Source organism: Trichechus manatus, unplaced genomic scaffold (genome assembly GCF_000243295.1).
Source record: "Trichechus manatus latirostris isolate Lorelei unplaced genomic scaffold, TriManLat1.0 scaffold00249, whole genome shotgun sequence".
In the NCBI taxonomy this organism is placed as follows: Eukaryota; Metazoa; Chordata; class Mammalia; order Sirenia; family Trichechidae; genus Trichechus; species Trichechus manatus.
In genome coordinates this window covers 96,275-122,357 of record NW_004444185.1, presented here as the reverse complement: position 1 = coordinate 122,357, position 26,083 = coordinate 96,275, and the positions used below count along the sequence as shown (strand labels likewise).

Here is a 26,083-nt window from a genome sequence, read left to right as displayed (position 1 = left end):
ACACTAAAATTTCATGTCACTCTGTAAACGCCCTTATTTACAAAGAGCAGGTAGAACTCACATGGCTGCCTGGGAGAGCCCAGGAGGACATGGTCGACAATACCGTGTCCCTTGAAGGGAGGAGTGGTATCTGGGGTTCACATGGCCGTGAAGCTCCCCTAAGCACAGGCCTCTGGCTGAGGGAGCACACAGCCTCACGTGGGTGGCTGAGGTCTAGGCCGGGCAGTGCAGCCACACTGCGCCTTTCTCCTGTGCACGGTCTGGCCATCTCTAGACGGAGTCTCAGCAGAATAGGAAGGGATTCCTGGAGCCCATGGGACGTGAGGCTAGTGAGGAGGGTTTGGTGACCTGATCAGTGACCAACATTGCTGGAAGGAGTGGATTGGCAGACTGTTCAATGCAGGGCTCTGTCTCTGCTTTAAGATGTAAACATTTCTAAATTGGTGCAGGTAGTGTGAGTGTTTTACCTGGAGTTTACACCTGGAGTGTTTTAATGTTGAATTATCTCAGGAAGTTAGTCCTGTGGAGTGTACGGCCAGACTCTTAAATTCCATGGGAACCATCCATGTACGTGACCCGTGTTTATGGGTCAAACAGGTGTCACTTTCTGCTGCCCAATAGGATCAGCTTGCTTCAGTGAATGTAGGTTGATGATGGTGATGCTTGACCTGAGACTGCTGACCTTCAGAATTTGAACGTGAATTTGCCTTGAAGACACCAGTTTCTCTTAATTCTGTGGGTCCCACTGGTGCGTCTCCCCTTTTGTCTCCCTTCCAGATGTTCGGGCTGGGATGTCCGGGTCCTTGCCTGGGGGTTCTGTCATCAGTCGCTTGCTAATTAATGCTGACCCCTTCAACGCCGAGCCAGAGAACCTGTGAGTATGAGGGGAAACCCACTGGACCTACAGTGAAGAGTGTGGAGCAGAGAAAACGGCTTTCAGAGTTAGCTAGAGAAATGAGTGCAGAGTTAGTAGGTGGTCCCTTCCCACTTGCTGCTGGCTGCAGAGGAAACCTTGAAATTGTGATGTCTCAGCTTCAGGAATATGGTTGAAAACCACCTACCGCTGGTTTGCTAACCAGACCCAAACCAGTTGCGTTCGAGTTGACTCCACCTCCTGGGTGACCCCGTGTGTATCAGAATAGAACTGTTCCATAGGGTTTTCAAGGCTGTGACCTTTTGGAAGCAGATCACCAGGCCTTGTTTCCAAGGCTTCTGTGGGTGGATTGGAACCGCTAGCCCGTCAGTTACCAAGGTTGCTGGAGGAAGATAAAGGGGCCGCAGGCTCTTGTGGCTCATTCCCACATTTCCTCTGAGGAGACCTAACATTCTGAGGTTTTCTGGAGGTTCAGAAACTCCCGTTGGAAACGAACTCTGTACTTCATCGTCACCTCCAAACTGTCACTGTCCAGTAGTCCAGGTTGCTGCCTCTTTTAGACAGCCTTTTCTCCCTTTCCTCAGACGGCACCCTCATCTGCTGCTCCCTGTCATCAGTGACGAGGGCCATGGGTTCCTGGGTGGAGCGGTCGTCCTGGTGGAGCGGTCGTCCGCGTGGCCTTCCCCTGGGTGGAGCGGTCGTCCAGGTGGCCTTCCCCTGGGTGGAGCGGTCATCCGGGTGGAGCGGTCATCCGCGTGGCCTTCCCCCGGGTGGAGCGGTCATCCGCGTGGCCTTTGCCCGGGTGGAGCGGTCATCCGCGTGGCCTTCCCCCGGGTGGAGCGGTCGTCCGCGTGGCCTTCCCTTGGGTGGAGTGGTCGTCCGCGTGGCCTTCCCAGGGAGACTACTGCCCTGCATGTGACTGTTAAGGACAGAGTTTGGATGCTGCTGCCGCCTGTCATGCTGTTGGGCGCAGCCGTTTGGGGACATGACCTCTCCTCCCCCGCCCAGTGTCCAGGGCAGGAGGACATTCAGACAGCAGTGTAATGGAGTCTGCCCCTGTATACCTAGAGACCTTTGCAGAGACAGCTGGTGTTTTGAAAAGCTAGTCTTCTAGATTTTTCTTTCTCCTGGCTGACTGCAAGTTCCAGGGGACCCACGGGCTCATGGTAATTGGCTAAAAGTCACCAAGCATGTGTGTCCAGCATGGTGGGGCCATGCAGGAAGTGTGGTTTGCAGGAACTCTGTGGGTGTTGGGAGCGTGGAGCTGAGCATGCACAGGAGGGCAGCCCTCGCCGTGCCGTGTGCCAGAGTCCCCTTAGTGTGGACACCTGCTATTAGGTGCTGGCCTGCTGGCCCACCACAGCACCCTTGATCCCGGCCCGACTCTGCCACCCTCCCTGGCTGTTCCTCCCCGCCAGGTCCACCTGCCTGGCTGTGGCCATTGCTGCATCCCCTCGTCGGAGGGACAGGGACTCTCCCTTCATCACCTGTCCTGGAGGGAGAACCGGGATCACGGAGCCCAGGTGTGACCCCTGTGGCTCTGGACAAGGCTCAGCTGTGGCAGAGTGGGGTTTGGATCCTGCAGGGTGAAAGCAGGGCAGGGCTTTTGCAGCAGCTGGCCGAGCTGTGGAGGACTGCATGAGAAGCAGAGGGGGGGTCCTGTCTGCTGGGGGGATGGTGAAAAGGCCCCAACTGAAGGGATGAGATGAGTCTTCTGGGTGGTGGGCATGCGGAAAGGGAAGTTTTGCTGCATAGAGGCTGGGATGGATTCTTCAAGTTGCTTTTGTTTTTTAATTTGGAGGCTGTTTTGACTGGGTCTTGGGATGCTTGAGGAGGGTTTTGAGGTGCAGAGATCAAGCGTGTGTGAGTTTACATGGCATAAAGATAGCAGTTTGACCCTGCTGGTGGGAATGTAAAATTGTGGAAGACAGTCTGGCTGTTCCTGAAAAGGTTAAACAGAGTTACCATATGACCCAGCAGTTCCACTCCTGGGTATATACCCAAGAGAATTGAAAACGTGTCCACACTAAAACTTAGACATGAATGTTCGTAACAGTGTTGTAATAGTTCAGAAATGGAAACAACCCAGATGTTCTTCAACTGGTGTATGGACAAAGTGTGGTAAATCCATACAGTGGAATTACAGTTGCGTTCATACAGTTCACCTGTTACAAAAAACGAAGTACTGGTACATGGTACAACACGGATGAACCCTAAAACCATTACGCTGAGTGACAGAGGCAAATACAAGAGGCCACATATTCTATGATTCCATTTATATGAAAGGGCCAGAATAGGCACATCCACAGAGATAGGATTAATGATTGCCAGGGGCTAGAGGAAGTGGGACGTGGGTGGTGATGGCTGAGAGTGTGGGGTTTCTTTCTGGGGTGATGAAAATGTTGTAAGATTGTGGCGATGGTTGCATGACTCTCTGAATACACTAGAAACCACTGACTTGTCCCCTTTCAGCGGGTGGATCGTATGGTATGGGAGTGATATCTCAGTAAACGGTTATCCCCTCCTCACCAGAAGAAAAAAAAACAAAACCAAGTTTGCTGTAAGAAAGAAGTGCTTAGGGGTTGGAGGCTGGAGCGAGGCCGCCCGGCAAGGCTGTGACGGATGTAACCCTGCCTTTGCAGAGAGTATTACACGGAGAAGTGTGTCATGAACAACTACTTCGGCATTGGTCTGGACGCGAAGATCTCCCTGGATTTCAACAACAAGCGTGACGAGCACCCGGAGAAATGCAGGTGGGGCACTGACCGTGCAGACACAGGCCCATCACGTCGTCCTTGCCTCTCCCCTCAGAGAGGAAGGTCATCTCTGGCGTTGGCGGGTTAGAGACTGCAGAATGCTGAGGCCAAGGACAGGCCGAGCCGGGAATGCCCGTGGTCAGAAAGCCGGGGTCTTTCACAGGGATGGGGGGAGCAGGCCACGGTCCAAGAAGCCTGCTTAGAAGGGGTTCCCACCATGTGGTGGGCCAGGTGGTGACAGCTTCAACATCAGACAGCCAGCCCTGTTGTCATTGGAGTGTGCTGGGTCTCTTTAACGACGGTCACCCATCTATGATGATACTGTAGTCATACTTTCTGAACTGTTACTGGACCAGCCCTGGGAGCTTCCAGGAAGTCTCTGTGTTCGTCACCTACACAGACCCGTCCTCCCTGGTCACAGGCAGAGCTGGGCAGCTGGTGTCTCCGGCAGACTGGAGCCCACCCTCTGTGGGGAGACCAGCCCACCCTCTGTGGGGAGACCAGCACTGAGGGGGTTTTGCTGAGAATGGCCAGTTCCTCCCCTAAAGTACTGCGTGCTGGCTCCCCCTGGCCTGGGAAGAGGATGGAGAGAAATGGAGAGGGTTCCTCCCTTCCGAGCTGAAGTAGAGATTCCCTTCCCTCTGGAAATGCGAGGAGTGGGGACTCCCTGTCTCTCAACTCCACCCACAGGACATCATGGGGAAGGGGCCTGTTCAGCTTTGGCATTTTTAGGAGGACTAGAGAGGAGTCAGAGTTGGCCAAGTGGACATCTGCATAGGAGTGGAGGCGCCCCCTGCTGGTGATGGGGCGCGTTCCTGCCTGTGTGTCTCCATTTGGGGTCTGGCCTCCGCCCCTGCATGGCGCCCCGAGGGAAGCCCTGAGGAGTGGCCCAGGGGGAGCCGCTTAGCACCTCCGAAGTTAGCTCAGAGATTGCTAAAGTTCTGTGTAGTTGGAAATTTTTAGAAAAACTGAAAATCGAGCATAAGAACTCAAAAAACCTTTGAACTCTGCGGCTCTTCAGTGAAGCAAATGGCTCCGAGGTCCCAGGGAGGTCTCTGTTACAAAGCACAGAGGGTTATGCTAGTCCAAAAATAATTGGGAAAGGCATTAAAATGCATATAACTTACAGAGTACAATAAGTAGGGGATGAAGGGGGCAGGTGTAGGCCATTTGGAGAACCTCTGGACCCTGCTGTAACCTTTCTGAGTGTGTGAAGCTCTTAGGGAAGGTGTACGTACAAATTCCTATTCTGGAATCTGTCCTAAAGTGATTGGACAGGTGGGTGAAGGGGTGCACAGAGGTCTCATCCCTGCAGGGCTTGTAAGAGCTCAGAATGGGGACAGCCTGAGGCCAGTCATGGGATTAATTTGATAAATCAGGGCACAGAAATGCCTGGCTGAGGAAAACCATGCCTGCGGAACGTGCAGGAACGCAGGGAGTGATGCCATGTGGACAGAGTGGGGCAGGAAGCTAAGCAGATTGTCCCAGGTGTAACTCAGATACTGAAAATGGTGGAGGGAATGTGTGTGTGGGACACACGGGTGGTGGGAGCATGGAAACTTCTCTCCGCTGTGTTCTCTCTTTCTCAGATTTTCTGTGGTAAGCATAGTTTTATAGCCACCAACACATTCACTGTTGATAAAATTCTTTTTGGGGTTCTGTAATGTTTTTTCTTGCCTTTCAGAGTATAGTTATTTCCTTATTAAAATTTTACTTTTTAGCAAAAGCTCATGTTGGCAAATATACCTCTCGGTATGAGGAGCCCAGGTGGTGCAGTGGTTAAGCACTTGGCTGTTAACCAAAAGGTCAGCAGTTCTAACCCACCAGCTGCTCCGTGGGAGAAAGATGTGGCAGTCTGCTTCTGTAAAGATTCCAATCTCGGAAACCCTATGGGGCAGTTCTACTCTGTCCTGCAGGGTCGCCATGAGTCAGAATCGACTTATCAGCAGTGGGTTTGGTTTCTTTTGTGCTCATCTGTGTAAGCAAGAGTCTGTCCTTCATTTTAAGGTGGTGTTGCTGTGAGAATTGCTGAATCACATCGACTTGTGATCAGATGCCATTCCAGACTGCAGTAACAAGTACAGTTATTGTACAGACAGCCAAGAACCACGTCCGTTCTTTGCTTTTCGTTTCTAGGAGTCGAACCAAAAACATGATGTGGTACGGAGTTCTGGGGACCAAAGAGCTGCTGCACAGAACCTACAAGAACCTGGAGCAGAAGGTCTTGCTGGAGGTGAGCAGGCAGAGCGCCCCTGCACTGCCGGCGGCCTCCCCCACCAGCTTACCCTCCGTCAGGGCTCCTCCTGCAGCCGTTTCCCTATCTGACTGTGGACCCTTCGGCTCTGTGGCTCCCTTGGGTGGTTGGGTGCCCGGCTGGGCAGTGGCCCTCTCACCCCCTAAGCTGCACTGCCCTGTCTGCTGCTGCAGGAAGACCCAGTGATGAGGTGGTTTCTCTCTCCCTCTCAGTGTGACGGGCGCCCAATTCCACTCCCCAGTCTACAGGGAATTGCTGTCCTCAATATTCCCAGCTATGCCGGAGGGACCAATTTCTGGGGGGGCACCAAGGAAGATGACGTAAGTATAGGTGTGACTGGGTGGGTTGGGCCCAGGCGCGGGGAGGGAGAGTAATGAGAGAAGCAAGGCGCTCCTTTCCTGGGGCCGCAGCTCCCTGGCCCAACCACAGGAGCATCCCAGCCCTCAGCACCAGCCTGCCAGACCCATGTGCGGCTCTCGGCGCGGCCCGCCAGGCTCTTGATGCGGCTCTGTGTGGCCCGCCGGACCCATGTGCGGCTCAGACACTTCGTACGGGCAGTCGGGGTGCAGTGGAGGACACGATAGAAGGGGCCCTCTCGTCAGGGGGCTCTTTGTCTAGAAGGGGGGCAGCGAGAAGAGCGGATATGATCGGTGAGGTGCGAGCTTCAGGCCCTGTGGGAGCAGTGCCCACCCAGACTGAGGGCTCAGGAAGGCTTATGGAGGAGCGATGTCCACACTGGGACCTGAGCACTGAGTAGGACGGGGGGAAGGGGAGGCTGTTCCAGGTGGGGGAACAGCATAGGTGAGGGCTTAGAGGCGAATCAGGGTGCAGCGCACGGAGGACGGAAGCTCCCATGACTGCAGGGGCGGAGTCATCATGGGGCCCAGATCACGTAGGGCTTTGTCCACCGGATAGATGTTTGAAATACATGCTGGCAACTGTGGGAGGCATCATCAGGTTTTATCCAGGGAACGCCGTGCTGTGTGCATAATAGCTGATGAGCAGTGAGCGCTTGGTATGTGCGTGCCACTGCTCTAAGCTCTCCAGGCATCCGTCCCTCATGACAACCCCTTGGTGAGTGTGCCTGTATTGCCCCATTTTAGAGATGAGGAAACCGAGGGAGGGAGAAAGTAAGTGACTTGTCTAAGCTCACAAGCCTAGTAAGTGGCAGAGCTGGGGTGGCCCAGGCATCTGGCGGCAGGGTCTGTGATACGAGCCACTTCAGTGGTGTGTTTGCCTTGTGGCTCTCTGTAAGTCAGGAAGCACTGCCATCTTGTAGCAGGCCTGTCTTTTCTAAAGAAAATATTGAAATAGAAGGAAGCTGGGGGAGAGGGAGCGGTGCACAGCGCCTCGGGCCGTGCTGGGCAGTGGTCATCCCTGGCACCTGCCTTGCAGACCTTTGCTGCCCCATCGTTCGATGACAAGATCCTGGAGGTGGTGGCCGTGTTTGGCAGTATGCAGATGGCAGTGTCACGGGTGATAAAGCTGCAGCATCACCGAATCGCCCAGGTAACGGCATCTTGGGAATCAGGAGGGACCTTGGAGGCAGTCTGTCCATGTCCTCTCCCAGGGCAGACACTGTGCAGCCTCCCATGCATTTGGAGAGGCAGGGCCTGGCCAAGAATGGCCTCAACATTGCCAATGTTCTTCCTGTATCTGTTCCTTCTCCTTAAACGCGACACGGTCCCCACAGCCCTTCCTCACATGCCAAGGGTGACGTGTTGAACAGACCTCCTCTGACAAATAGAATCACTTTCCACACTGGAACCAGCTTCTATCCATCCGGCGCCCTCCCTGCCCTGACCTCCCCATTTGAGTCCCAGCCCTGTCCCGCCCCTACCCTCCCTGTGGATCCCGGCTCTGTCCCGCCCCCGTCCTCTGTGTGGATCACGGCCCTTCCCCAGTCCTCTCTCTCTTCTTGTGTACAAAGCCCCGCTGACCTGGCCCCAGGCCGGGACAGACCTGTCTCTGCAGTTTGTCCGTCTCCAGCTGTAGGCTGCCTGCCTCTCACGGTCTTAGCTTGGCAGCAGTGTGTCTGGCTGGGCAGAGGAGTGGTGACGGCGAGCCCGTGGGTGGAATGCTCTCTGTGGATGTGGTGCGGCAGCAGGGCCCAGTGGCCCTCCGTGGTCCCAGTTCCCAGGCCTGGTCTGTGACACTCAGATCTAAAGGCCAGGTTCACTGGCAGGGACCTTACGGGTGCTTTTCAGTGCTGGGGGGAGGCGGGGCTCGGGGCTAGAACCGACCACTTGGGGCCTGTACAGTTGGGGCCCTGCAGTAACGCCCTGATGGCACTGTGCCGTCCCAGCGGGGGGCCCTGGCGTGCACGGGGCATTGTGGGTCCTTGGGAAGAGGCGGGAGTGTGGGGTAAGAAGGCCAGACCGTGAGTGCTGCGTGTGTCGGGACAGTGCTTCCTGGCGTTTCCTGAGTAACGGGCAGTGTGCTTCCACAGTGCCGAACCGTGAAGATCTCCGTCTTGGGTGACGAGGGTGTCCCTGTGCAGGTGGATGGCGAGGCCTGGATCCAGCCCCCGGGCTACATCCGTATCGTCCACAAGAACCGGGCACAGACGCTCACCAGGGACAGGGTAAGGGGCCGAGCACCTGCCGGCCAGGCCTCCTTCCTTCCTCAGCCACTTCCGCCTTTGCTCTGCAGTTTCCGCCATGAACGTACGTTCCTTGTATTAAAGGGTGCGGAGTTGAGTGCAGAATAGCAGATATCTTGTCACCTTCCCCTGGAGCAGGGCTCTGTGGTGTTTCTTTTTTCATAACCCTGCGGAGCTCTTTTTGGAACTGAACTGTCCTGCGGTTACTCCGCTGGGTGGAAAAGTGGCCGTTAACTGCTGCTCAGAAAAGCTGCTCGCCCTCGGGACCACTGTGCCTAAATACGGGGAGAGGGGGCACCATCTGCAGTGGGTGCTCTGCTGGGCGTTTCAGCTCATATACTGCTCAGCAGCCCTGCACGGTCGAGATCACAGGCTCCACATTTTAAGGTGAGGGCAACGAGGATGAGTGGGGCCGGGTCACCTGCTCGAGGCCACACACGAGTAAGGGTTGAGCGGGGTCCAGCCCAGGCTGCCTGGCGCCAGGCCTTTCCCATTGCTGTGGTTTCCCGAGGGCGGTGCGTGCACCTTCCTTCAGCTCTGGGGGGATTCAGACACCCGCTCGGCCTGGGCGTGCCCCTCGATGTTGTGAAGCAGGGCCTGGTCTTGTACGACATTGCCGAATCTCAGTGGGGAAAAGTGAGGCTCTCGTTACGATACGCTCTTCTGCACTTCTTAAAAGAAGAGCCAGAATTAACTTTAATGCTTTGTTCTAGGATTTTCCTTTAGTCACAGATATTAAGACCACCCCTCCCTGCCTGCCAACACACACACTGTAAAAACAGTGGAGGTACCTCCCCTTCCTAGTCCTTGTTAGTCCTCCGCTCCGTTTGTTGGCATTAGATGCGCTCTTGCCCTCTCTGGAGGTGGGGGATGAGAGTGTAACCCTGAGTTCTGCCCGCCCCAGGCCTTTGAGAGCACCCTGAAGTCCTGGGAGGACAAGCAGAAGTGTGAGCTGCCGCGGCCCCCCTCTTTATCGCTGCACCCTGAGGTCCTGTCCGAGGAGGAATCCACCCAGATGAGCCAGTTTGGTCAGGCGGCGGGGGCCCTCATCCACAGGTGGGCCCGCACCCTGCCCAGGGGCCCAGGCTGGAGGGCTGCTTCTGGTGTCCTTCCTGCCGGGGCCTTGCTCTGCTCCCAGGAACCCTCTTCCAGATGTCCGAGTCCCCTGGGCGTTTAGACATCTGACCTGATTCCTGGGAGGAGTGTCCCACTCGAGCCTCCTTCGCTTGGCCTCTCTCTCTCCCAGAGCAGGCCTGCACTCCACTCGTGTGTGTGTTTAAAGAAGCAGTTACCTTAGAGCCGATTCCAACTCTTGGCGGCCCCATGTGTGGCAGAGCAGAACTGTGCTCCACAGGGTTTTCAATGGCCAGTTTTTTGGAAGTAGAGCGCCAGACCTTTCTTCTGAGTTGCCTGTGGGTGGACTTGAACCTCCATCCTTTCGGTTAGTAGCCAAATGCTAGAACACTAAAGAAAGCCAGTGATTACAGTTATCAGATAGCTCAGATACACTGATGACTGTCTTTTCCTATTAGTATTACCTCACTTTTGCATAAACGGAAAAGACAAAACCCATTGCCATCAAGTCGATTCTGACTGATAGCGACCCTGTAGGACAGAGGAGAACTGCGCCATAGGGTTTCCAAGGCCGTAATCTTATAGGAGCAGATTGCCAGGTCTTTTCTCCTGCAGAGCGGCTGGTGGGTTTGAACCACCGACCTTTTGGTTAACAGCCGATCTCTTAACCACCGTGCCAAGTGGTTTACAAATGGTTTAGAAATCCTTGTTCAACCAGGATCGCTTCGTCACTGGAGGGTCTTCCTCCCCAGCTGCTCTGGGAGGGCAGGGCTTGTCCAGGGCCTCGTGGATGTATTGTGAGACCCTCGGCCCCTCCCTTGGGTGCACTAACTGTGGGGTCCCTGCAGTCGCCTGTGGCCGGGCTCCTGACGGCTCGCTGTGCCACAGGTGTGTGCATCTATTTTGCATATCTCATTTGCATAGTCTGGTAGACTTTCTAGAAAACATTGGTTTCCTGTTGAAGATCTCCTCTGTTGGCTGCAGGTCAGGAAGTGATCCGAAGGCCATCCTGCACTGGCGCCTGGCCGCGGTCTCCGCCCTGCTCCCTGGGCCCATGTCTGCACGAGGTCACGTTGTCTGACGAGTATCTTGTCGCCCTTTCTCCCCAGCATCCGGGAGATCGCACAGTCCTACCAGGACATGGAGCAGGAGCTTGCCCACGCTGTCAACGCCAGCTCCAAGGCCATGGACCGCGTCTACGGCAAACCCTGGGCCACAGAGGTAGCTGGCCTCCAGCCCCTCTCCTTGGTGTCTGCGTCCCGGGCTGCTCCATGCGTGTGTTTTGTCCTCGTAGGGGGTAAACTGCACCTTCGTCCTGGAGATGGTGAATAACATCAAGGCCCTGCGCAGCGAGACGGAGCTTCTGCTGGCTGGGAAGGTGGCCCTGGTAAGACAGCTGCTGTGGGCTCTGCCGGCTCACGTTTGGCCCGGAGTCCCAGCTCTGGGGTTCTAGAGTGCCATATGGGAGGGGCCTCGGAGGCTGCCTGGTCCCACTGTGTGGTGGGGGCCTGGGCCCTCTTGGCTGCAATGTGACCCACGCCGCCTCGCATGCGCTGGAAGCCTTTGCTGGCAGGCACTTCCTTGTCCCTGTAGACAGAAGACTGGAAGTCCCCAGGTGTGGTGGTGCCCCCGGTGGCTGTAGGTTGACCTCAGTCACACAGTGTCTGTCCCCTCCTCACGTACCTCCAAGGCCCGGGATGGCAGAGTCAGAACAGGGGAGGCCTGGGCCAGGCGGCCGCTGCTTTAGAAAATGAGGCCGGGGAGGCCCAAGGAGGTGAGGCGACTCGCTCAGGGTCACGGACTGGAGACGCCCCTAAACCCAGCCTCCATGCTGTCTACTCCTCATTCCAAAGCATCCCCTGCCTGCTGAGGTGGTACACAGTTGCTTTCCCACCTTGCCACGGTTCCTGCTTGCTGCAAGTGAACTGCCCCCCGCCCCGCTGTGGACGGAGGGGTCCCCAAGGTCAGCGAAGCCTCTGCTGGATGTGAGTTCCAGGCAGACGTGGTTTGCTCCACTGTTTACAAAGTGGAGCTTCAGAGCTAGGCCCCATCTGCACTGCTCTGTCTCAGTTTCCCTGAAAGCGCTGCCCCTGGAGGAGACCTTACGGCTGGGAGCCTGATGGCGACCTGGCTCCTCACTCACCGCCTGGTAAATCGCTGCACCTCTCTTGGCCCCCTCTCCCTCCGAGCAGCAGCTGGATCCCCCCCAGAAGGAGCGGCTCGCGGTGGCTCTCGCTGAGATGGACCTACAGCTCAGGAAGCTGGCGGATACCCCCTGGCTCTGCCAGCCCCCAGAACCTGGGGATGAAGAGGTAGGTGGGCGTAGGGCTGCGGCTCAGGTGCCCCTGGATACGGCGTTCTCACCCGCCGTGCCTCTGTGCAGGCCCCTCAGTGAAGACAAGGAGGGCTAGTGATTTTACCTGTTACGGGTCGTAGCAGCTGCTGCGGTGGGAGGTGGGCAGCTCGGTGCCTGCCTGGTTGTGGGGTGACCCACTGGCCCGGAATCAGCACTGAAAGCCCCATGTTCCGGGAAACCCCTCAGTCCCGGGGAAACGGGGTGACTGTGGTGCTGCTGAGTTTACTGTGTGGCTGGTGACCTGGAGGGAGGCCTGCCACCCCGGTCACTCTCCTCCTGCCTAGTACCGCCCTTCACAACATTTACACTTTCTTGGAAGAAGGTACAACTTTCTACAACTTCCCCTTTCCAGACCCACTGAGCACAAAGCCTTTATTCCACTCGTAGTTACAACCATCTGAACGTACCATTTTACCCTGCTCCCTGCCTTCAGCTGCATTCAGGTCTAGAATATCAAATACTTAGAAATTTCAGACCATTTAGGAACTTAAAGAACTTGTCAAAGGGCAAAGCAAGGATGTAATTTTAGGCCACTTAGAAAGCGAACTTCTGCCTCAGTTTTTAAGGTGTCACCAACGCTCTGCATCGAAGTGAATTTATAGCCTTAAATGTTTTAATTATTGTAACAGAAAGAAGTAACTAAGCATTCAACTCAAGAAGTTAGACAAAGCTCAAAAGAAGGCAGCAGCAGAAAGGTGTGAGGAGGGTGGGTACAGGTGAAAGCGGGGAGCCGTTTATCCCCCACCCTGTTCACAGAGGGATGGAGGCCCCTTGAAAATACATAGAACATAAGAGGACCAGAAAGCAAATACGGTAAGAATTGGGCTAAAGGCAGAAACAATGGTTGAAATGCAGTGAAGCCAGCAGCGGGGTTGGTTCACCAGAAAAGCAACCCCCAAGGGATTGCCCGACGGTGGGGCCTGTGGTCGGCTGGTGAGGGCATAGGTCACAGCACCACGGCTCACGGAGTGAGACAGACCACAGGCCAGCCAGCCACGGAGGCCCCGAATGTCACAGCACCACGGCTCACGGAGTGAGACAGACCACAGGCCAGCCAGCCACGGAGGCCCCGAATGTCACAGCACCACGGCTCACGGAGTGAGACAGACCACAGGCCAGCCAGCCACGGAGGCCCCGAATGTCACAGCACCACGGCTCACGGAGTGAGACAGACCACAGGCCAGCCAGCCACGGAGGCCCCGAATGTCACAGCACCACGGCTCACGGAGTGAGACAGACCACAGGCCAGCCAGCCACGGAGGCCCCGAATGTTACACATACTGTGGCTGCAACAGTTTTAACCTAAACATGTTTTCAAAGCAAATTATCATCAAGCGCTGTGCAGCCACCAAACACCCATACACCCACCACCCAGAGTTGTCTGACCTGAAGCTCTGTGGGCAGAATGACTCCTCCGAGCCATGTCTTGCAGTAACTGGCAGGAAGCATACAGATGGTGCCTTAGGGCAGGTTTACTTGTAGCCGTCTGGAGCCAGCTGCCTTACAGCTGGGCCCCTGCCCTCCTGAGACACTGGCCGCAGCCCCTCTCCATGCCAGGGAAGGGGAGAGGGTGAAGTACAAAAGGCAAAGAGGACCTTGGAGGGCTGGGACTGGATTTCTGCTAGCGTCAAAACAGGAACAGCTAAGCTGGCTCTTTGAAAGTAAAACAAATCAAACCACCCTCTGGCAAATACAATGAAGGAGAAAAAAATGAACAAAATGAAGTGATAAAGAGAATATAATCATATAAAAGAAAAATCATACTGTTAACTGTGTAGACACAAATGCTAATAATGAATTTTAGAATCTTGATGAAACTTTGATTTTTCAGAAAAATTTTTATTTACAGAAATGGAATACTGAAGACATTTTTAAAGGAACAGCTAGCCACAGAAGAACTTGCAAAAATGATCTAAGAGTTGCCTCGAAAGGAAAATTTCAAGGAATAAATAATTTCCACATATAAGAAATGGTATCCAAGCTAGAAAAAGATGGGCAGCTTCCCAATTCATTTCTTAAAGCTAGCATATCTGATTCCAAAATTCAGTATTTGAGCATAAAAGAATATCAGTGCTTAGGAATATAAACATACCGATCTTAAACGCTCAAATCAAATTCAGTCGGATCTGTGAACAAATACTCTCCCTTGGCGAGGTAACCTTTATGCTAGAAGGAAAAGGATGGTGGTCACACCGCTTCTGTAGTTAAAATGAGAAAAAAAATCTATCAGTAGACAGATAAAAACCATTTTTTTTAAATTCACTAACCTTCAGAGTAACCACATAGTTGATGAAGGAAATTCGGTTATAAGAATTCCAATTAGAAAATGCAGAAGGACGAAAAGACCATTTTGCAACTTGTGATGCAACAGTTGGAGTCCCTGGGTGGTGCAGATGGTTAACTTGCTCAGCTGCTAACTGAAAGGTTGGAGGCTCAGGTCCATCCAGAGGTGCCATGGAAGAAAGGCCTGGTAGTCTACTTCCAAACAATCAGCCATTGAAAACCCTGTGGAGCACAGTCCTACTCTGACACATGTGGGGTCGCCATGAGTTGGCATCGACTTGACGGCATCCGGTTTGATTTTTTTAATGAAACGGAGTTAGGCGGGGTCATCTGTGGGTGGGGGCACCAGCAGATTACAGGGTGATAGGTGCTTGTCATGGGAGAGTGCACAGATTGGTCTTAATATCACTGAAAATGGGCCACCAGGCATTGCCTGTGTCCCAGGAGAAGCAGTGGGAAGAACACAGCAATACCTGGGACGGATTCACACCTAAACAAGTGGAGCTGGGTCTGATCGAGCCTCTGGATCTGCTCACCAGTTCACGGGAAATACCGGGGAGTGAGAAACGAGGTAAACCACGCGCAGGGTTGCCGCTGTCAGAGCCAGGCTATGACACATTCTGTAGGACAGACAACCTGGTTTTTCTACAAATGAAAAAGGAAGGGAGAGACTTAAGAGCCAGTAGCTGACTGTAACAGCATGTGGACCTTGTTTGGATTCTGATTCAAACAAAGCTACTATGAAAAGACATTTGGAAGCAGTTGGGGAACTGTGGGCATTAGATGTGATGACTTTTTGTTAGTTTTGTTCAATATGATCATGGTGCTGTGATTTTCAAAGAGAATTCTCTTAGAGTTGCATATGGAAATATTTATGGATAGAGTAATTTGATGTCTGAGATTTGTTTTCAAACGGGGGTGAGGTACCACTAAAACCCATTGAAACCCGTTGCTGTCGAGTCGATTCCGACTCTTAGTGACCCTATAGGACAGAGTAGAACTGCCCCATAGGGTTTCTAAAGAGTGGCTGGTGGATTTGAACTGCCAACCTTTTGATTAATAGCCAAGCTCTTAACCACTTTGCCACCGGGGCTCTGAGATGCCACTGGGATTTGGCTGTTATCAGGGAAATGGAATGTAACAAGTGTTGGCGAGGATGTGAAGTTGCAACCCGCATCCATTGCTGTGGAAAACACTATGGTGGTTCTTCAGAAGAGTTAGACCATACGAGCCAGCAGTTCTGCTCCTAGGTGCCTATCCAGAAGGATCGAGAGCAAGGACTCAGACGGGTACTTGTACATCAGTGTGCACTGCAGCATTATTCCTAGTGGCCAAAGGCTAAAAGCACCCAGGTGTTCATCAGTAGATGAAGGGAAAAACATGGTATATACACACCCAACCCAACCCATTGCCGTCGAGTTGATTGCAACCCATAATGACCCTATAGGACAGGGTAGAACTGCCCCATGGGGTTTCCAAGGCTGGAATCTTTCTGGAAGCAGACTGCCACATCTTTCTCCTGCGGAGCGGCTGGTAGTTTCAAACCACCGACCTTTCAGTCAGCAACTGAGCTCTTAACCACTGCGCCACCAGGGCTCCTTTATATACATACAATGGAATATTATTCACCCATAAAGAGAGATGAAGTTGTGATACATACTGCAACATGGGTTAACTCTGAAAGCATGCTGAGTGAAAAGCGTATAATCCCACTTAGATGAAATATCTGCAGTAGGCAAAGGTATAAAGCCCACAGTTCATGAGTGGTTAGTATGTGAGGGGCAGGAGGGACGGGGAAACGGGGAGGTGCTGCTGAAGGGGCAGTGAGTTTGTGAAAACTCGGACACGGAGAGCGGTGACGGCTGCACGATGCAGGGAGGGCAGTTAGTGTCGCGGAATTGCACGTGTAAAGCGGGCTGCAATGGCAGGTGTCTCACCACAGGGAGAAAAGGGCAAAACGTTGATAACCCAGCCTCGCCACCCTAGTTTCCCTGCCTTTGTGAGGGAGTAAAATTTCCATATTAAAAGTTAAAAATAAATTGAATAATCATTCATGAATTAAAAGTAATTATTAAAATCAGGAATAAAAACCAAACCCGATGCCGTCAAGTCAATTCCGACTCGTAGCGACCCTATAGGACAGAGTAGAACTGCCCCTTAGGGTTTCCAAGGAGCACTGGTGGATTTGAACTGCCGACATTTTGGTTAGCAGCCGAACACTTAACCACTGCAGCACCAGGGCCCCAAATTAGGAATAGGATGTTTGAGTTCTGTGAGAGGACAGCTACCCCACACTCCTGCCGGGACTGCTGAGGATCCAGGTAGGGTGTCAGTCTCAGGAGCCACAGCCCAGGGAGGGTGGCTCTTGGGGCCTCAGCCTCAGGAGCCACGGCCCAGGGAGGGCAGCTCTCTGGAAAATAAAGACTGTGGTTGAAGTGATTGCTTAGGAAGTAAAGATATTTAAGTAAATAATTATATTAGACTTATCAATAGATTTTGCCAAGTATAAGAAATCTGTAAAAACAAGTAACTCTTGAATGCTGACAGTCGTTAATTAGAAAATATTGTAAAAGGTCTCTTTTGTAGTAGAAACCTTAAAAAACAAAATGCCTTAAATAAGAAATATATGAAGAAAACTAAGGGCCCTCAAGGAAGACATGAGTGGCATGAGAGAGGTCTTCTCAGATGGGAAGGTACCCATTGTTTGCCAACTATAGGTTTGGTGCAATTCCAGTAAAAATCTCGATGGAGTCTTTTTCAGTATAACAAGACGTCCCTGTCAGATAAGAAAGCCTGTTAGAAATCTGCAGAGTCTGAGATGGGTCAGCGTTAGGTCAGAGGTGGAGCCCCCGCGGGAAGAAACTGTCCCACCTGAAGAAGGACGAAATTATACTTTATTTTTGACTATAACTGGGTGATACGTGTATAAATGCATGCGGGTGTGTTTGTGTGTGCACATAAATTCCCGAACAGTGCTTTTCTGGAGGGGATACGAGGAGGTGACACTCTATAAATGACTTCCTGCTGACCTATGAGCCTTTAATTCTATCCTAACGGGCCAGGGAAAAACTTCCTTCAGAAAGACCCTCATGATGTCAGTAACCATGGCGTGACGCTCCAGCTCGAGAAGACTGGCTAAATAGCTTATTTTATAATCTTCATGTATTGGAGTCTGATACTCAAACCAAACCAAACTGTTGTCATTGAGTGGATTCTGACTCCTAGCAACCCCGTAGGACAGAATAGAACTGTCCCATAGGGCTTCCTAGGCTGTAATCTTTACGGGAGCAGACTGCCACATCTTCTGCAGAGCAGCTGGTGGGTTCAAACACTGACTTTTGGAGTATGATGCTGACGTATAAATAATATTTACCAAGTGTTTTAATTCCATAAGAAATGCATTATATTTTATAAAAAAAAATATAACGGACACTATATGATCACAAGTACTTTTAAAAAGCGTGGGAAATCGAGCGTAAACACGAGAATAGAAACGAGGAGGGAAAGCTCTCAGAGGACGCATCACCGCCTCCCAGCCCGCCAGCCTTTGCCGCTTCCCTGGGGCTTGAGGCCCAGCGTCCACGGAGGGTCTGTGGGGGAGGCCGCGTTCTCATTGTTTCTCACTTTCCCTGCAGAATGTGATGCTAGACCTTTCCAAACGCAGCCGCAGCGGTAAATTCCGCCTCGTGACCAAGTTCAAAAAGGAGAAAAACAACAAGAACAAAGCAGCGCGCAGTAGTCTGGGAACCCCGGGTACCTGCCCCCGCCTGCCAGCCGTCCTGGACCCGTCGGTCCCGTGTCTGCTCTCCTACACGACCTCGCTGGCCCTGCCCCCTTGTCCCCTTTACTCTGGTCACCCGGCCTGCACCAGTAGCCTGTCTGTAGCTCTGAGCCACACCCTTCCTGTCCCCTCTCCACTGCCATGCTCTGCCCTGGCCTTGCTCTCCAGGGGGACTCCAGGGTGAGGGCCCCCAGACCTCCTAGCACTCCATACTGAGGGTATGATGTGTGTGGGGGGGACAGAGGTGACAGTGACAGCCTTGGAGACAAACGCTCCGGACTCAGGCGGCCAGCCAGGACCTGTCGCTAGGCCTGCTGCCTAATCAATGCATTAATCAGATTCCTGGGCCCCCAGTGATGGAGGGCGGTGAGATCAGTAGGGAAGAGGACTTTGAGTCAATAAATCGGTGCTTCGATCTCCCTCTGAGTCAGCCCTGAGTGCCGAGCTGTACCCAGCCCGGATTTGGGGCAGCGTTGGCTGCCACTAAGGGCAGGCCCTTTTTGATTTTCTTAGCATGTGTGACGAGAAATTGGGTTTCTGTTCATGATTGTGGCTCTGACATGAAATCTCAAGCTTGCATGTCTCCTTCCTGCCATGGTCCCGTGGTGAGGTCCAGTCACTCCAGGTCAGCTGACACAGCCCCTGAAACTGGGGTGTTCACCCCCTTCTGGGGCGTGTTGGAAGATGTCCTCTTAAAAAGCTGGTGACTGGCCTGGCAGGAACGACCCTGCTTCCGCTGCTTCCTGCCCCCTAGAGCTGCTGACCCTGCCCTCTTCCTGCTGACAGCGCGGGGCCTGGCCGGGTGGCGGGCTCTGCTGGGGGCGCGGGCTGGCACTCACTGCGCTCCTGCTTTCCGTCTCTGACAGTGCACCTCTGGGGGACAGAGGAGGTGGCTGCCTGGCTGGAGCACCTCAGTCTCTGTGAGTATAAGGACATCTTCACACGGCATGACATCCGGGGCTCCGAGCTCCTGCACCTGGAGCGGAGGGACCTCAAGGTACTTGCCAGTTGTCTCCTGAGGGCCTCCTGGGCCTTTCCACGGCCTCTGTCCCTCCCCCACCTGCTGTGTCCCACGGTCCTGGTTCTTCTCACCTTCCTCGGGGTGCGTGTCGCCTCGCCTGCCCCAGCCGGAGACAGCCAGGCAGGAGTACACACAAAACCAAACCCAACCCACTGCCATCAGGTCGATTCTGACTCATAGCGGCCTGACGGGACAGAGTCGAACATCCCCATAGGGTTTCCAAGGCTAAATCTTTACAGAAGCAGACTGCCACATCTTTCTCCTGTGGAGCCGATGACCCTTTGGTTAGCAGCCGAGCACTTTAACCATTGTGTCACCAGAGTTCCTAGAAGTACACATACTGGGGAAAAATGCTGATTTCTTTAGCCTAATCAGACAGCGGAGTGTTTTAACATCAGAGACTCTGCACAGGGGGACCTGAAGAAGGACGGTGCACAGCCACCGTCCAGGAGAGGGACCCCTGCACAGCGGCTGCCTCCGTATTTACTGTGCTGCGATTCTCAGTTCTCTAAGGTCCCGCCAACTCCGAGGCAGCTGTGTGCACCTCCACCCAGTTATTTCTTGGCTCTGCGTGGGTGATGGCAAAAGCCCTAGAGTATTGGTTCTGGGGTCACAAACTTTAGTGAGTAGACGAATTCAGAAATAAGGAGTCTGTGAATGAGGATGGGCTACATTCAGTCTAATAGCTGAGACAGGTTGGAGGTGGCTGCGGTTTCTACAGCACGCCATGCACAGGGTGGCCTCCAGGCCCCGTGCGCGTAGGCGCGGCCAGGGCCTCCGCCATCGTGGGTTTAGCTCGTCCTCAGCCGGGACCAGCCCAGGACGCCCAGGGCCCGTCTTCCCGCCTGCCTGGGGCAGCAGAGTCCGGGCCTCTAGCCGCCGTCTGTCCTGTGACCGCCCGGGACAGCAGCTCTCGGCCCTGTCTTCACCCTCTGGTTTCTCCCCGACAAGTCAGTGACGTAGATCACAGGAGACTGTCAGGCATGGCTGTGACAGGCGTGCCGTTTCCCCTTCGTGTCATCGTTTGGTGGCCTGCCGCGCACCCACAGCTGTCCTCTCTCCTGCAGGACCTGGGCGTGACCAAGGTGGGCCACATGAAGCGGATCCTGTGCGGGATCAAGGAGCTGAGCCGGGCGGCCGCCGAGGCCTAGCGTCCGTGCTAGCGGCCTGTGTGCTGCGGGCCCGGGACTGACGCTGCCGCCCATGGTGCTACCACCCCGGCCGCCACCCGCTGCCCGCCACCCGCCGCCTGCGGGGCCTGACACCAACGCAGCTACCTTGGAGCCAGCACCTTCCACCTGAGCCCGGCGGTTGCCAGGGGCGTGCTGTGCCCCCTTCACGGAGAAGGCTTTAAAGAAGGCCTGCGGTTCCCGCTTTGCCAGCGGCATGTGGCATGGAGACTTTCCCTGTGCTGTTTAATTTGAAATGAAAAGAAAGAAAAAGCCCCTCCTGAAGTCATGGCGGCTGTGTTCCTGAGCTGGCGGCCCATCCTCAGGTCCTGGTCCCCTCTGTGCCGCCTTGTCCTCGAGCTCGGCCGGGGCACCCCACTCCGGCTCCTGGTCACTGGAAGGGGTGAGCTTGTCAGCCCTTCCCCCGCAGTGTTGCCTGTAGAAGCTTCCTGGCTCTGGGGGACTTTTTGTCTCCTTTCTGTGGGGGGACATGCAGGGTCCCAGAAGTGTGGCGGCCTTGGGCAGGGTCTGTGGGGCCCTGCTTCCTGTCCACTGGGGGCTGGGAGCTGTTCTGAGAGCCACTGACCCAGCGGGGGGCTGTTGATACCTAGTGCTGCTGTGGGGACTCTAACTCCAAGGCACCCCACACCCTGGCACCCCTCTGTCCGCAACCACAGAGGCGGTGTGAGCTCCAAACCCGAGACAGGTGGTGACAGCAGGGAAGGGCAGTGCCAGCGTGGGGGGAGGGCAGGAGCTGAAGCCCAGGGAACAGGCCTTCGGCCCCAGGACCTTGAGGTCACTGCCGCTGACTGTGCCCTTACCCCTTCCAAAGATGCTTATGCCCCCCCGGGGCTCGGGATACATCCTGGAAAGGGGCTTACCTCAACAAAACCCCGGAGTGGGGCAAGCGGCACCGGCCAGGCCCCCTCTTGGAGTCAGCCCCCCACCTGACTCACCCCATTTCACAGGCCAGGAGGCAGCGTGTGGTCCATGGGCCCACAGAGCCAGGGGTGGACTCGGGCCCCTGGAGGCGCTGATGAGTGGAAGGTAGTTACGGACTCCTGACGGACTCGATTTCAGAAGTGCAGATTGGGTGGGCCCTGCCCCTGTGACTGAGGTGCTCCTGTGATGGTCCTTGGGGGCTGGGCCAAACCTCAGGGGAGTGTGGGCTCTGGGTGAGGTGACCCGTCCCCCCACCCGAGTGCGGTGCCTCACTGGGGCTCCAGGCCCTGCCGTCAGGCCAGGTCCCCATGACTGAGTCTCCTGTCCCCAGGCGAGGCGGTGTGTGAGGACTCGTGAGTGAAGGCACCTCAGCTCTGCACGCAGTCCTGGTTGCCTCTTTAGAAGTAACGAGGGGTGGAAAACGGGTTGCACGCCACCTTTCCCATTCTGTGATTCTGTTTCCCATCACCACAGTCATTTTAGGTGGAGGTAGTTTGAGAACGAAATACTCTTAAGTGTCCACCAGAAATCACTAGCTTTTCAAGCTAACAAAGGAGGTAATGGTACCAGATTTGGGGGGTGCTCTCCTGGATCAGAGGGTAGGGTACGCCCCCGGGATTGTGAGTCTTCAGAGCCGCCTCCAGGGCCAGCTGGGCCTTGTGAGGAGGGTGCACAGGGCCAAGAGACATGGCAGACCTTGCAGTGATGAGGGGCAGTGTCTGGGGCACCACGAGTCCCTAATGTCCGCACTTACAAAGCCTTTGGTTTGGGTCGAAAGTATTGTTTAAAATTAGTTTGTTGTCAGTGATTAAAAAACACTGTGTAAAAACTGTTTTTCTAGTTCCAGTAAGTTAGAATACGAAGGAATAAACATGGGTTTTGTGTGACCCTGCCCACGAGGCTCCTCTGCCCACAAAGTCCCTGCTGTGCTGCCGAAGGGCCCGGAGAAGGGGTCCCTGAGGGGCCTTGTGTCCTGGAGGAAAGGTTTTGTGGCCTCGGGTGGGACCTACCCCTCATATTTATAATCTTAATTTATACAGTGATCCCCGTGGAAGAGATGCCTCTTGTATTGTTATGTACATAGTCCGTATCTGATGGTTGTAAATAAGTCGTCCTGTGAATAAAACAAGCCTGTTTCTGACCTTCCATTGTCAGAGTCCTTTTCATCATTCTTTGTGCTCTGACATAAAATCGTGGCTGCCAAAATCTTTCCACACTGGATTCAGAAATGTTTTTCAGCTGCTCTAAAAATAAGTTGAATTGTTGCTGGCTGAGAAGCAAGACAGACTGCCATTGTATTTTTTAGGGCGTGGTTCTGAGCTGCTGAATTAATTGAGCAAGGAGGTGGGGTGCAAGCTAGGGCTGGGTTCTCAGACTTAAAAGGCTGCAGAGCCACCTGCCGGAGCCACCTGCAGCGCTAGCCCGGGTCTGCTGAGGTTGAATAGTTGTAGCTTGTATTTCAGCTCTTAAACGTTTCGTATAAAACTGCAAACCTGGAGCTCTGCGACCCTCGCTGAAGTTTTAGTGCCTTATTTCATTCAAGTAAGCCGCCTCTCTAAGATCAAGGTCACTTTGTCATCCCCCACGTTTCTGGAACAAGGGACGGGGCTCTGAGATCACGAAGAGAGCATCGGACTGGCAGGACACGAAAGGGCTGCATGGGCTTTGGAAGTGCTGGTTGCCTCCCCAGTGGCTCTTCCTCCCTTCTCCTGGTTTCACAGCCCTGGTGTGGCCTGGTGTGCACGCCTCCTTACGGCTTTGTATTTCAGGACCTCAGGCATCATGGTTGCAAAATGGCTGCCACAGTTCCAGGCATCACGTCCCAAAGTGACCATGGTCAACGTAAGGGGAAAGGGGAAAGGCTGTCTCTTCTTAAGTGTCTTTTTTTATTTTTTATTTTATTGTACTTCAGGTGAAGGCTTACAGAACAAATAGTTTCTCATGAAACAGTAGTACACGTTGTTTTATGACATTGGTTAACAACCCCACAACGCAGTAACCCTCTAACTTCTCAACCTTTTTTTTTTGGTGAAAATACACATAGCCAAAGATACACCGTTTCAAAAATTTCTACATGCACGGTTCAGTGACATTGACTACGCTCTTCCAATTGTGCTGCTATTCTCACTTGAGATGAAGGCTTACAGAACCAAATAGTTTCTCATTTAACAGTTACTACACATGTTGCCCTATGACAACGGTTAACAATCTCACAACACATCAACAATATCCTTACTCAACCTTGGGTTCCCTATCACCAGCTTCCTTGTCCCCTTCTGCCTTCTGGCCCTTGTCACTGGACTCCTGTACCTCGTTAGTCCCATTTGGTTTTACGGGGCTGTCCACTCCCAGGCTGAACAGTGAACCTCGGAGATAACTTCACCACTGAGCTAAAAGCGTGTCTGGGGGCCATACTCTCGGGGTTTCTCCAGTCCCCTTTAAGCCAGTAAATCTGGTCTTTTTTTGTGAGTTAGAATTATGTTCTACATCCATCTCCAGCTCTGTCCAGAACCCTCTGTTGTGATCCTGGTCAGAGCAGTCAGAGGTGGTAGCCGGGCACCATCTAGCTGTACTGGACTCAGTCCGGTGGAGGCCTTGGTAGCTGTGGACAATTAGTCCTTCAGACTAATCTTTTCCTTGTATCCTGTTCTCTTCATTCTCCCTTGCTCCCGAAGGGATGAGACCAGTGGAGTATCTTAGATGGCCACTCACAGGCTTTTAAGACCCCAGACTTAAGTGTCTCTTTTTAAGATAAAGAACACTTTTTCAGCTAGCCTCTCCTGATGTCTTACTGGCTGGAACTGCACCACCGTGACCGAAGCAGTCAGTGGGAGCAGACCATGATGATGGGCTCCGACGATGATGGTTCACACTGTTAGAATGTTTTATACCAGGTGCTAGCCTAAGAACACAGGTTCGCTCATCGAGTCCTCCTAACCGTCCTTCAGGTGCTGACAGGCCAGCACCAGAGCTGTCCTCGATCACTCTGCCACGCTGCCTCCACGGGACTTCCTGTATGGGGCTTGTTTTCTGTCTTACGAGCCCTGGGAGCAGGCCTTGCCTGACAAATATTCTCTCTCCTGAGGGTAGACTTGGGTGAACATTTTATGAAGATATATACCTACGACACAGGTGTGTGGCCCAAGAACGGGGGTCAGGGAGCCCCCTACCAGAGCTGGGAAACTGGTGCAGAGGAAACTCCCTGGCTGACCAGCACACATCCATGTGGAGGGTCATCTGAGCGCTCAGGCAGTCCTTGGCTGGGCAGGGAGCTGCTCACCCCTGGACAGCAGCTCTGAGCACACCAAGCCAGGGGGGAGGCGCTGGCCTTGAACCTCCAGGACAGGAGCTCAGGCACAGCTCCTACACCAAGAGTGAAAGCTTAAGACGGTTGCAAACACTTGGAAGAAAACCAGCTGTCTTCAGGGTTGCTAAGGCCTTCTCACTCCAGCTGTTGATGGAAGCGCATCAGTAAAAAGCCTCCTGAGCTTGAAGGCAATTGTGTTGGCAGCAAACCCACAAGCTGGCTAATGGCCTGATGACTCGGTCCTCAAGATAACCGATCCCAGGTCTCCAGAACTTCACACTGAGGAAGAAACCACCACAGTGCTGACACCCGGAGAGGAATCCTTCCCAGTGCTCATCTCAGATGTACCAGGAGGGACAAGAGACACGCAGCCTTGTCCCAGAGGACAGGACTGGGCGCCAGTGCTTACCAGGGACTTGCTTCCTGGGCAGGGCGAAGATTCTTGCTCTTCCTGCCGGGCTGTGGGGGCTGTGACCCCACTACCTCTTCATCCCTTCCCCTTTTACCGTGGCCCAAGTAGGGCTTGTACTTGCCACTTAGCCATGGGCAGCTGACCTGCACTGAGCCGTGATGAATTCCGGCCTCACCGGAGATCTGAGACCCTGCCTGGGCACAGGAGGGACTGGAACTCTGAGCTGCCTCCCTTTGGGGAGGGGGTCTGTGTGCATTAAGGTGGGGGGAAGTGTCACTTCTAACACCTATGCCTGTGAAACCGTGTGTGAAATGGTGGGTGGCCACAGGGCGGGCCAGGTGACCTAGCAGCCGCCCCCTCTTCTGGTTGCTTGTCTTCTGTTTGGGAAACCATTTCCCCCACCCCCAGCGACCGGATGGAGTTGAGAGCAGGGGTGGGCAAGCTGCCCACTTTGAGTGGGCGGGCGTCAGGTCAGCATTTCCCCAGTCCTTGGGAAGAGGCTTGAGTCTGGCAGGACGTCATTCTGGAGCTACTGGCGGCACCTTCCTACAAAGGGGTAGGGGTAGGAGGCTGCAAGGGCCAGGGGCAGGTGTCCCTGTCCTCTGAGGCCTCAGCTCGGTCTGTGCCTGACAGGAGCTCCACTCCTCAGTTTTCATGAGCCAGGAAATTCCCATTTTTGCCCAAGCCAGCTTGAGTTGGGTTTCCATCACCTGCAAATGTAGAGTCCTGGTTAGCACCTGTGGGACCATCAGCCCAGGGCAATGGTGGTGGGGAGGGTAGAGGGAACCTGGGCAGCACATGGGAGGGAAGCTGGAAGCAATCTCTTTGTCGTCCACAGTGGATGGATACCATGGCTTTACTTTTTTCTGAGGTGCAGCAGGGATCTCCAGAATGTAAAATATCCACAACTGACTCATTGTATTTGGTTGAGCCTGTATTATGGCCATGCTTTGGGTGGACATGGAGTCAAGAAGAGAAGGAAAAATAAAAGGATGAGCTGTCTATCTCCCCATTGCAGGTATGGACTCCAGAGGGAAACAACGTCTATGAAGTCACAATTTTGGATTATCAGGGACTTCTTGCCCCTTGCCCCCATTTTTTTGCCAGTAAAATACATCAGTTTAACAAATGTTTTCTGTAACTCAACCAACACCGGCAGTCCTGTTTCCCTAGAAGGGAGAGTGAGAACTGGACCACTTCCAATTTCTTCCAACAGAATTTCCTCATGAGAGGGCGGGGCCAAGATGGCAGA

General features: G+C 53.8%; 1 protein-coding gene across 1 annotated transcript in view; it reads left to right on the top strand.

Moving 5' to 3' along the window:
- The window catches only part of DGKD (diacylglycerol kinase delta), a 78,457-nt gene extending 56,122 nt beyond the window's left edge, over positions 1-22,335 (top strand). The window contains exons 18-30 of the mRNA XM_023724490.1: positions 778-874; positions 3,517-3,627; positions 5,767-5,863; positions 6,097-6,204; positions 7,280-7,393; positions 8,334-8,468; positions 9,391-9,542; positions 10,670-10,781; positions 10,855-10,947; positions 11,753-11,872; positions 17,835-17,952; positions 18,847-18,977; positions 20,069-22,335. Of these exons, the coding sequence (XP_023580258.1) occupies positions 778-874; positions 3,517-3,627; positions 5,767-5,863; positions 6,097-6,204; positions 7,280-7,393; positions 8,334-8,468; positions 9,391-9,542; positions 10,670-10,781; positions 10,855-10,947; positions 11,753-11,872; positions 17,835-17,952; positions 18,847-18,977; positions 20,069-20,152 (1,472 nt within the window). The 3' untranslated portion in view covers positions 20,153-22,335. The remainder of the gene's footprint in view (positions 1-777; positions 875-3,516; positions 3,628-5,766; positions 5,864-6,096; positions 6,205-7,279; positions 7,394-8,333; positions 8,469-9,390; positions 9,543-10,669; positions 10,782-10,854; positions 10,948-11,752; positions 11,873-17,834; positions 17,953-18,846; positions 18,978-20,068) is intronic.
- The last annotated feature ends 3,748 nt before the right edge of the window (positions 22,336-26,083 follow it).